Here is a 12,303-nt window from a genome sequence, read left to right as displayed (position 1 = left end):
TGAGCAAAAAATGCCTTTGTACATTAAAGTTATTTGACATTTGCCCTGATTTCACTTCACCACTTGAGGTTATCTAGGGTGATTTCTCAAGGCCTTGTCATTTTTTAATGTCAATCTGAGCTGAGCAATTTGAGTTGATCCGGTCTTAATACTTATTATTCGTTAGAGCTGTGACCCATCAAGTCAAGCAAAACTTAGGTTAAAAAAACAGGTGACGACGAATGCTTTATAACGAAATTCTAATTTTTGCCTATAACAAGTGCATTATTGAAAATGAAGAAACTAAAAACAAAGACTAAAATTTTTAATACCCAAAAACGAAGAGCATTAAAAGCCCACCTTCAACCCGCAGGTTCTTTGACCACTTCCTTTTGTTGTGGAAATTCGCATTGCTTATTGTAGTGATCTGAAAGGATGAATTTCAGCTTTGGCGGGATTTTCCTGATGAAAATTGTTCCATGGCATGCTATGCTTGTAGGGTAAATGTGGGCCTTTAAGTTTCAATTCAGAAAGAGTAACTGAATAAACTACGCAGCAGATCACATCGAAAACAAAGCAGCTCAATTTGAAAACAGGGCCAATTATACCCAAACAGAAAAACCTAATGAACATATTCCATGAATCAGAATGAAGAGACATATAAATCTTATTAAACTTGACTGCAATACCACCAAAATTTATGGCAAGTTGTCACGCAAGTTTTTGTTAACAGCATTGTTTACACATGTGTCTGTATCTTAAGGATACCATGATCAGTGAGATACATTTTTTGAAAAAATTTGCAATTTCAAATTTTCAAAGATTTCTTAGACAAAAGTCAATTTCTTGATTCTTTGATATTAAACTGAACTTTGTTGAGACAAGGAACTTTCCCAAATATTTCACAGTTTTGAAAAACGTCCATCTTTGGTTCACATTCCTGTTGTTTTGTGACAGTTTACTTTCACCAAAGAAAGGAAAGGATGTAAAGTACTTTTACCAAAAAATCAAGTTACATGTAAGACCGGCCTCACAGGAATACTATGGCCATGCTTTCTGGTTTTTGTGAGAGTAAGAACCTTGAAGGACAGTTAATGGGAGTTGTCACAACCTACAACTATTAGAAATATGTGAAAGAAGAATGAGGACCATTGACACAAAGTGAAAGAGAGAATTTGTGGGAGTAGTAGTGTGAAAGAGGTGAGAATCAGAAGATGGAGTGTTCCTCCATACACGATCAGCTGCTTAACCTGTCCTGCCTGCAAGCCAAGACAAAAGTACACCAGCTCCTGCCCTGAGAAAATTGCCAGTGACGCTGCCCTGCCCTCTCTCACACAAAAAGGACTGCAGAAGAAAATGGCCGTGATGGGCGAGGGTGTCGGCACACCCTGGAAGTTGTTGAGGATTTCACTTAACTTGGCTCAACCTGTCCCTTGAGGGCGAGATCAACAAGCGCATCGATAAACCAGCATCAGCCATGTCCAGTCTGTGGGAGAACACCCAAGATGACCACAAACACCAAGATTTCCGTGTACAACACATGTGCTGAGCACCCTACTCTACAACAGCAAAACGTGGATAGCTTATGCCCAACAGGAAACCCACCTCAAAAGTTTCCACCTACACTGCCTGAGACCCATTCAAGGCATAACCTGGCAGGACAGAGTGCCCAACAAGGATGTCCATAAGTGTGTGAACATCCGAAGTATGTTTCTAATGCTGTCTCAGAGATGCATGTGCGGGCTCGGCCATGTTCAGCGCATGGAGGATGTATGCCTGCCAAAGGATGTCCTCTACAGCAAGCTCACGTCAGGCTCCAGACCAGTTGGCCACTCAATGCTGTGCTTTCAGGACGTATGTAAAAGGGACATGAAGTCTGTCAATGTCAACCTTGACTCATGGGAAGCAGCTGCAGCTGAATGCCGCAACTGACACCATGAGCAGCAGACAGGGTTGAAGAGAGGAGAGGCCAAGAGGGAACAGCGGTGGCACAACAGAAGGGAGTGACAGAGAGCGAGAGTAGCTTCAGCACCCTCGCTACCAACATCTTACACTTCAGCAACTGTGACAGAGACTGCCATTCTAGAATTGGACTTCAATGCCACAGTCGACACAGCTCTGCAGCAAACTGACATTTCTGGCGCAGTCCATTGTCTTTTGAGACTGAAGGGGACGACAAGCGGTATTTTTCAGCAATATTGCTTACAGATTGTCCACTGTATCTTGAAGTTTTTAAATATGGGTAACTATGTCATGCCCTTTCAATGATTTTTCAATTTCCTTTCAATTTTTTTTTACTAATTGACTAGATTACCATTCTTTCTTGGTTATGCACCATTTTTTCAAGGAATCAGAGCAATGAACCACAATTGCACAGACATGTGTCCAAGTCCTGCTCAAGCCTGGATTTTTTCACTTCCTTTGCCACTGCTTAAAGCAGGGTTTTCAATAGGAATTTCAGTAGGCAGCAAAGTCTGAGGAGTAGGTGGAGGAATGGACAATGCACATTGAAGAAACACTTTGTGAGGGCCGAGGGCACAAGCTTGTAGGGGGGTTCCAGGGGGCATTGTTCCCTGGGAAAATGTTGAAATTTGGACCTTTTAGAAGACATTTCCTGCATTCTCGAGCACAAATAAATTAGGCACTAATATCATTAAAGTTTGGCTTTTTTATTCAGAGAGAACACATGACCGAAATGTCGTATTGTCACGCTTCAAATGTAGTTAGCAAATCAGGCAGCTTACACCAAGTACTGGCTACTGGACCGCTGCCTCAAACTGTGTGTGCTCAGTCTTGACCAAGCAATGCCTGGAAGGACAAGGAAACAGAAATCGTTGCCAAAATTACCCAATTAAATTCAGGCTAATCTCTTTTGTTTTTCATGAAAAGAAACTTTGTGGATGAAGAGCTTGTGAAAACCCTCAGTTAAGTTGCTCACAACTGCAATGAGCATGCTCACTAAGTTATTTGCCTAATTAATGTGACATTAAGGATGACTTTTAAACCAACAATTCACATTAAAGCCCTGCAAGCCCAATAACAATGTATTCATCATAACCCCTGTTGAACCCAATAGACCGAATACAAATATGGCTGTCAACAAATTACTCTTTTGTCTTTCTGTTAATTAGCCAGACTAGCCTTGTTGACACACGTAAAATTGAAAGAACTTGGCTGTAACACAAGGATAGTCAGACTAATTGTAGGAATAACTTATGAAAAAAGGAGAAAAAAAGGAGAATTCCTTCGAGAACATCACATGGTCCGCAATGGGAAAACATGCAAGCTAAAGAGGTGAATTTGTGTTTGATTCTTATTGTAAATGAATGCTTCACGGTTCAACTAAAACAAGGTGATACTGAAAACCAAATGGCTTTCCCGCCGGCTGAGCTTGTGAAAGAGGCGGGAAATGAGGTTCCCACACAATGAAGGGGGGCTGGGCCTGAGTTAGGATATCACGTGTCCTGCTAGTCCTGTGACTCAGTTTTTTCTGTTTCTTGCAATACGAGCAACAGCTTTCTTCCTTATTCTTGGGATTTTTTGCTATTTTCTTCTGCAATATGCCTCCAAAATCCAGGGCCGTCAAGCGACTTATGCCTCACAATCGCAGTCCGGTTAAATCCGGCAGGAAAAGATCGAGAGAGGAGCCCATTCTGGTAGCTTGAGGAGTTCCCGCCACCACTCCTGATCTCCTTCGAAGAAATGCCGCTCAGCCGTTCCCGAATCAACAGAGGACGAACACATGCCAGCCTGGGCTAAGAAGCTCTTGGAGGCACAATAAAAGCGAAGAGCGGCTTCAACGTCTTGAAAGTAAGTTGAAATCACGCCCAGGTAGCGATAAGCCTGGCCGAGCAAAATCTCCTCCAACCCGAGTTTAAATACAAGAGGAACAAAGTTCAATATGAACTGAACGCCAAAGTTCTCAAGAAACTGGAGGCCGCTGACGCTAGCAACGAGAAGGAACGTAATGAGGCGCTTGACGAATGTAAGAGAGAAATAAACATATTATGCTTGCCGAAAAATATGGCTGGAAACGCATTAAGCGTGCAGTAAAGGAAAGCAAAGCGCTTAAATTGGAATAAAAAAAGGCTGCTAAACCTCGCTCACAGCTCTCAGCTCACCCTCAGCAGCCATACAATTCTCAACTGAATTCCCCCATGTCTAGGCGCGTGATGATTCCCGCCTCCAGGCTAAAGGTCGAATTGGGGCCGAGTGAGTCTTGTTTTCGCTGTGGGAGGTCAGGCCATTTTGCCCGGAACTGCCGAGCACCCATCCCTGTGTCCTCAGCTGGGAAAACATTTTGATCATGGACTGCAGCAAGAAGGTTCCGATGAGCTATGTAAAAGGTCATTTGAAAAACCATCTGGGTTTTTGGCAGAGAATTAAAGCTAACTGATGGGTTATTTCTGTTATAAGTGAGGGTTATGCCCTCCCATTCCTTGAGATACCACCTAGGCATGAAATGAAAAACCACAAGTCCGCTTTTGAAGAGGAAGCTTTTGTCTCAGAGAAAATCATGGAATTGCTTTCTGCAGGTTGTGTTACAGAGACAAACCGGTCGAATGTTCATGTTACCAGTCCCCTGGGGGTAGTTAGGAATCGTAGCAAGAAAAGACTGATCCTGGATCACCGATATGTTAATAGGTTCTTGCGAATCCCCAACAAGGCTGCTGCCTAAGAAAATCTTTCAGGAGCCCTTTGGGCTTGCAAAATTAAAAGTTAGTAGCCCGAGTCATCTTTTCAAGAGCCCTGAATTAATTAATTCCAGCTGGGATTAAATTTATGAGAAAGTGAGGATGAATCAAGTAAGGCGCCCGTTCAGGCTACTTCTTCAGAAATTTTGTCGCCTGCGCTCGCAAGTAAGGCACCTCAGGCGACCGAGCGACCGTTAGGCAGCAGCCTTGCCCAACTTCAAATATGAGGACATTCGGACAGTGTGCGACATTTTCTCGTTTGGTGATTGGTTTTTAAAGTTTGACTATAAATCACCACGTGGACATATTTCCATCCCACCAAACGTTTCTTGGTTTCAGCTGGACAATACAAGGGCAAAGGAAGTGTTTTCTTTTTTTCAGTTCTCCCATTTGGTCTGGAGTCTGCCCCCTGTGTTTTCCAAAAAAATCCAAAAGGCCCTTTTTAAGCACTGGCGTGAACAAGGAATCAGAATTTTCACATACCTGGATGATGGGGCGGGGGTAGGAAAGAGGTATGCCACAGCCTCAGCAGCATCTAACATCGTCAAGGGGGACATAGCCGCTAGCGGATTCATAGCACAGAAATGCTGCTGGGAACCTACTCAAGTGGGTGACTTGCTAGGGTTTACCCTCAAACTGAAAGAAGGTAGCATCCACGTTCCCCCTGAATGCATCACCAGGCTACGTGAACAGATTACCCTTGTGTCCAGCGGTAACCCCACCGCACGGGTAGCAACAGGCTTGGTGGAGACGGTGGTGTCAATGGGGCTTGCCCTAGTTCCCGTCAGTCGTTTGTGGACCAGGGCCTTGTACCGGGATATTTTATCAGCAGAGTTCTGGTCGCAGCCCATCACTCTCTCCCCCAATGCAGCTAGGGAAGTTGAGTTTTGGAAGGACAGCTTTCATCACTGCAATGGTCAACCAATTTGGGATGCAGATCTGAAAATAGATGTCACCTCATATTCCAATGCTAGGAACACAAGATGAGTGGGGTTACTGCGAGAACGTTGCAGGTTCCGAAGTGTCAGGCAGCTGGTCAGAGACAGAGAGTAGGGAGAGCTCCACATGGAGGGAACTCAGGGGCGTAAAGCTGGTACTCCTATCAGTGGCAGACAAGCTTTCAGGTAAAACGGTATGCCACAGGACTGATAACATCAACGTGGAGAACATCTTCAAGGTGGGAAACCCATGTCCAAAATTGCATGCCGAGGCCGTCGGCATCTACACTCTCTGCGGACTAATACGGTGTAATTAGTTTTTATGATGTATTTTAGCTTTTATATGATGTATATAGTTTTTCTTATAGCATTTTGTTTATAGTTTTCAGGTATCTTAGGTGTAACGCGCATTTGATTATATTCGAATGTTAATTTGCGCACTATAAGCAATAATATTATTATAGTATTTGTCTTGAACCAGAGTGGATCCCCCGGGAATTTAACGTTGAGGCTGATTCCCTGTCTAGACAGGTGGACTATGATGACTACATGCTTAACCCATATACTTTTGCAGCCCTGGATATTTTGTGGGGGCCCCACACTGTCGACAGGTTCTCTACCTTCAAGACATGCCAAGTTCCTCGTTTCTGCAGTCGCTGGCTTAACACCTGTGCTGAAGGCATTGATGCATTTACTCTCTCTTGGGCAGGGAAAAACAATAATATTGGATGTTCCCCCCACCATACCTGACATCACGAGTGCTTAAACATATGGAACATGGCCAGGAGTATGGGATGCTTGTCATCCCACTGTGGACATCTGCTCCCTGGTGGCCGCTCATCACCAAAGACGGAAGGCACCCAGAGTCATTTGTGCTCGACTGGATGGACATCCCCCAGTCTGGGAATATGCTTATCCCAGCAAAACCAGGTGCCTGCATTTTTAGTGGAAGGCCAAACTACCACGTACTGGCACTCAAAGTCTCTTTTACCCATCCTTGCCTCCCAGAGGTTCGCAGAATCCCATTCTGGTGACTTCAGCCTGAAAGGACTCCCCTGGATCCACTTCAGCACATAGGATGTAGTTTGTGAGGGACCCCAGGATACAGACTCCCAACTGATCTGGCTAGAGAGTGGCAAAGGGTAGATTCTATGGGCCAACGAGGGCCCTACGTTGATACTAGCCTGTGAGAGGCTTTATTGTTTGCGAGAGGACATGGCTGTGTATTTGGCCCACATGCAGTATTGTCGCCTGTGAGGGGCGTTATGGGCCTGAGAGAGGCACATGGGGACCGCAAGAGGCATCATTCGCCTAAGAGAGGCACATAGCTGAGGCGGTACCTGGCATCGTCATTCAGGACAGGGCTCCAAGTACTGTTAGGAAATACTCCGCTGCTTTTTCAGCATGGCAGAAGTGGACAGAGCCCAAAGGCATCAAAGTCCTCCCAATATCAGGTCTGGAGTTTACCTTGTACTTAGTGCATTTGTTGCGGACAACTGCCTCATTGGCTTCCATCCGAGCAGCAGCCTTCGGGTGGCTTGGCTTGGGCGCATCAAAAAGCCTGCTTACGGTCCCCCTCTCATCACACTCTGGTGAAACAACTGCTTGAGGCATGCACTACAATAATAGGAACTTGCCCCCAAAACAGGAAAATGCCCATCACAGCAGACCAAGTCAAGGAAGTGGTACGCAAGTTTGGCGGCGGCAACCTCAGCGAGCTCCAGATAACATGCCTGATTTCCATTGGTTTTGCAGCCTTCCTTCGCTGGGATGATCTTAAAGATTTGAGGCGTCACGGTCTGCTTATAACCGGCGACCATATGTCCATCTCCTTGGCAAAAAGAAAGAACGACCAGTTCAGGGAAGGTTCTTCGATCCTGGTCGCACGCAGCCATTCTTGTGCTCTATACTTTTGTTTCTTGTGTGGCAGACGAATGGCATTCAGTGTGTGAGAATGGAATATTCTCAACGGATATTTCTCAACTATGTAAAGACAACTATAGAGAGCTTTTGACCCCATCTTTAAAATTTAAGCACCTTTAGCTTCTAAATGTGTATATATATATATATATATATCTTATAGGTATTGAATATACCCAACAGAATGATGAAATAATAACAAACTAAAAGAGCAGTAGTTTGTTTTGTTCGTTTTTTTTTTTTTTTTACTGTAACTTTCACCACAACTGTGGTGGGGATCGCACAACAAAGCAAGGCTCCAAATTAAGTGCGCCCTTTTTACCCTCCCAACCATGATATACCACAGAAGACAGACCACAACACCGGGAACTACATGCCCTACTCTTTACAAGTGTGCGGGTTCTTTTACGTCCCACAGGATTATGAACATTGAAGGGTTGTGAAACGGGACCTCCGGCTTATCGTCCTTATCCGAGAAGACTAAAGAGTCTAACCATTTGCAGATGTAATTAAAAAGGCAGCACTTTCTCCTCAGTTATTTGAAGAACCTGAGTGTTGGTCCAGCCAGAGTTGAACTCACAACCTCCCGCGTGACAGCCCGGTGTTCATTACTTCAGAAAGTGAAACCTCGGAAAATCGATATTGATCATTAACTTATCGATTAATTTCATGTGGGTGAATGACAAATTTGCATATTCTGACTCCCAATGATAGTTGTTGATACGCTTAATTCCTGAATACACGACTAAAAATGATTGGCTGCCATTTTTGCATTTGGTCTATAATGCAGATGGCACTCTCACCTCAGACTTAGCAGCATTAACAACTTTATTTAGTTCCATTAACTCTGCTTGTCTTTCCTATGGAAATACAAATAAATGAAAGATTTGCAGTTATAGGATGAATGGAAAAATTGAGGAACCAGCAGATGTGCATTCTGGTGAGTCTTGTGACTTTTCCGGTGCATTTCAAGCACCATAAATCACTCAGTATGTGCAAAAGCAAGATGTTTCAAAGCATGACACTCAATAGAGTGTATCTTGCTTTTTTGTCTTGAAATCTTTTCAAAAGACAAGCTGTTCACTTTGTGTAGATTGAAGTCTTGCAAATGGTTTTTCAGGCATGAAAAGTTCAACTTGAATGCTTTTACATGTAGTTTTACCTCTTTTTCATTTTGTAGTCCCTCAGTTTCATTCTTTAATCCTGGAAATGTGAAAAGCAGAAATAAATTAAAGGCATGTGCCATCATTTTCCTTGAATGTAAGAAAGTTTAGTTTCAAGTTTATTTAACAATTAATTTTATCATTATAAATGCAAAGACTCCAATATACAGTGTACCACAAAGAGCAAATGCTAATCTACATGTAGGCGGGAAGTGTTTACATACATGTGTATCTAAAGTTTTCAGAAAAGGATGGAAGAAAGGAAGAAATAGAAAAGTGGCAATTAAAAAATATAACCAAGTTACCAAGAATACATCATTGAGGAAAGCAAATAAAATAAGACCACATATACTTACTTAATCATTTATCATACATTGTATGTTGTACAATAATTATCTTAGAAAGTAACAACATGCTGAATGTGTCCAGCTGGAATTTTAAGACCAAAAAAGAACAGCAAGCAGTTGTTGTATATTTCGGGTTGAATGGTGGTAAAATCCATAGGTTCTGGAATCAAATGTTAATACCGACAAAATAAAATAAATGCCAATTATAATTGGGCAAAACTTCAAAGAAAGAACAAAATGTTGTTAGCAACCACATGAAATTTGAAAAACTAAAATTAATAATTCATTTACCTGACATAACTTCAGCTAATTTTTCTTCTTCCACTTTTCGTTTCTCCTGGTGTGTACAGAAAATAAAATGATTAAGCAGTGAAAATGTCAGTCAATATCACCAACAACAGTTCCACTCAACAAGTTTTGAAGTGTATTGGTGAACTTAATTTTTAATCCTAAAACCATAATTGAAACTGCTGTTTGTTATTGTCATGGAGGCTCTCTCGAGTAAATTTATATAAGAGCCATTTGCCCATAGGAACTCTTAAATGCTTGGCTTGGCTTGGCTTGGCTTGGCTTGGCTATAAAATCAGATACACCAGATGGTTAAGGACGGCGCCTAGTAATTCAAAGTTATTTTTGCACGGTTTACCGAATATGCGGGAAAAGCAGATCTTAATTAACAAGTGTTATTGAAATCCAAAAAGGAAATTGGGGGTAACAATGCATTATTCAAAGTTAATTAATCAACAATATTCGTAAAAAGCTTTAAAATACAAAGCAATGTATGGCATCCTTTGCCAAATTGAAGCATAATTATCTCTGAAAAATGTATGGTTACCCCCAATTTTCTTTTTGGATACCAAGAGCACTTGCTAAGTTTTGCTTTCTCCACAAAGTTTTAAACCGCGCAAAAATATCCCTGTATTAATACGCACCGCCAATAGGAGATCCGAGTATCTCGAGATGCGCAGAACGTATGCGCAATAACAATAGTAGGCACCGGCATCCTTAACTGGGTCCGCATGTGAACATGGGCAAAATTCTGGTCTAGAGCTTGGCAGGCACCAATGTGGTGTCTGCAGGAAAGGAGTTGCAAGTAAATTCAATCTCCTGTAATGGTTGTTCCCCTGGGTCCATAAGAGATCCAGTAACATCCATGGCAAGCTAACCTTTGACCCTACAGTTAGATGAAGCAGACGTCTAGGTACTGCATGCCTGCACCATCGATAGCAGGCCCTGCGATTATGTGGTAGTCCGCGGAAACACAAACTGGAGGTTGGAGACACCTCACTGTGGTTGTACTATTTTTCAGCAAGGAGGTAATATACCGGTAGTAAAAAGAACATAGCCTAAGCACTCCTTGTAGCATTATCCTGTAAATTCTAGAGACGTCAGGGTTTAGGGTTAGGGGATACAAAGCGTAAACTGCTGCGAACTTGGTAATAATTAGTATGCACACAATCAAGCATGTCTACTGGTATAGGGAGGAATAAAAATGAAGAACAAAATAAATGCAAAAACCACCAAAGTGAGCTTGTTTTGTCATCGCTTGTTTTCGTCTTTTCGCCGCACAATTTAAAAGAGCGTTTTGTCAAAGCTCGAGGGATGTTTAGCACTACTTGTGAACCTTGTTTATTCATGCCAGCATGGCTGGTTTTTCTGCAGTTTAGCTCTTTGTTAATCAGGCATGCAAGTAAGACCGGTCAGTGGAGTTTTTTTGCTCAGTGACAAACAGCAACCAGAAGATGCTGCTGATGTTGGAAATGAACACCTCAAGTTGACTGCACTAATTGCACATCCATTTGATGACAAATCAAGTGAGCACTCCAATGAATTTCATCATCTTTCTTTGATAAAGCTTACATTTTAATGTTCATAATAAATGGTGATAAACTACTCTGCTTTGGGTTAATGACCGCACCGTATTTGAAGAAAAAGCAGAGCCAGCATGTCAAGGACAAAGAAAATTACAGACTAGCGTGTCAAAACACAAAGGTCTACCAGACCATTAAGACACAAACGCGCTACTCCCATTTCTTTCATTTTTTTCTGCATATGCGCATGCTAAGTGTGTGAGACAAGTACCATGCGCATGTGTTAGGACTGTGCCGTGTACATGCAATCACCTCATTCACTGGTTTCCTGTGGAGGGTCCCAAATTCAAGTTTGTCTTTGACAGGTTTTTAGGTCTCGAAGTAACAATGATCAGGTGTCATGACTGCATAACCGCAAGGAAAATAAACTAGCTGGCAAATGCGTCAAACGACTTCGACGAATGCAAAAACTCTTCTTTTTTAACGCGTTGCAAGTGCATTCGATGGTTCACTTATCTTTGAGCAGCACTATAGTTCAGCTCAGATCTTGAAGTTCAGCAGAGTACACAGGTACAGGTAGGCAATTACTGCCATCAACTACAGTAGTTCACACAGAAAATGTTTGGGCAACAAAGGTTTTTTTCGTTTTTGAGGAAAGGACCCCTTTACTTTTACTGCATTTATTTTGTTACCCTCACCCAAGCCTGCAAATAATTTTTTGCTATAAGCCTGTCATATGTCAGGCCAGGGACAAAGTTTGACCTGACATGCATGCAGCCACCCTGTTCGGACAAAATAAATTAATGTTTCCAAACTTATTTAATGGGCTGCCTGTGGCAGACCACTTTATAAATTGCCCGGCGTCTCATTTTCATTGTGCTTAGGGTGAGGGTTAAGGTTCAAATCTTTTACATAGCCGGACAGGAAGATCCTAGTTTTTCGTGATTTAACGTCAGACCTGAAACTATTTCTGCTCTAGCATGATCGGAATCTTTTGTAAGATCTTAATATGGAGTAAAATCACTTAACATTATGTCAATATTCATGTGGGAAGACACCACTGTTGTTATTCAGATTATTCTTCAGTCACTTTCGGAGGGATTTAAAAAAAAATCTTTCAAGATTCCATTCAAATGTCTGAATTCCATGGGGAAATAACAGCTCATCTCCACAAGACGAAGTATTAATAAAGAATCGAAAATAGCCACAGGTAATTGTCACGTGTTTGGGGAAATGGGAACACTTTGTCGAAAACATAAAATTCCATGGAAAATTCACCAGATCTACCCTACATACGATACACTACTCATTAAACCCAACACGTGTAATACATGCAGTTGTGGCACTCTGACATTTCTTGGTGACCAATCGAAGCTGCCACTACTTTTTAGAACTATCTTCAGACCAATGTATTAAAAACAGTATTTAAAATTTAATGTTTGAAATATTCA

At 42.2% G+C, this 12,303-nt stretch overlaps 1 protein-coding gene across 1 annotated transcript in view; it reads right to left on the bottom strand.

Annotated features, from left to right (window-relative positions):
• The window catches only part of LOC138029037 (structural maintenance of chromosomes protein 4-like), a 79,229-nt gene that overhangs the window by 33,027 nt on the left and 33,899 nt on the right, over window positions 1–12,303 (bottom strand). Inside the window, exons 11-13 of the mRNA XM_068876706.1 lie at window positions 9,333–9,378; window positions 8,694–8,734; window positions 8,335–8,391 (exon numbers count right to left, since the gene is read on the bottom strand). Of these exons, the coding sequence (XP_068732807.1) occupies window positions 8,335–8,391; window positions 8,694–8,734; window positions 9,333–9,378 (144 nt within the window). The remainder of the gene's footprint in view (window positions 1–8,334; window positions 8,392–8,693; window positions 8,735–9,332; window positions 9,379–12,303) is intronic.

This window comes from Montipora capricornis, chromosome 13, assembly GCF_036669925.1.
Source record: "Montipora capricornis isolate CH-2021 chromosome 13, ASM3666992v2, whole genome shotgun sequence".
NCBI classification, from domain to species: Eukaryota; Metazoa; Cnidaria; class Anthozoa; order Scleractinia; family Acroporidae; genus Montipora; species Montipora capricornis.
The sequence above is the reverse complement of the archived record's forward strand: the minus strand, read 5'-3'. Positions and strand labels throughout refer to the sequence as shown.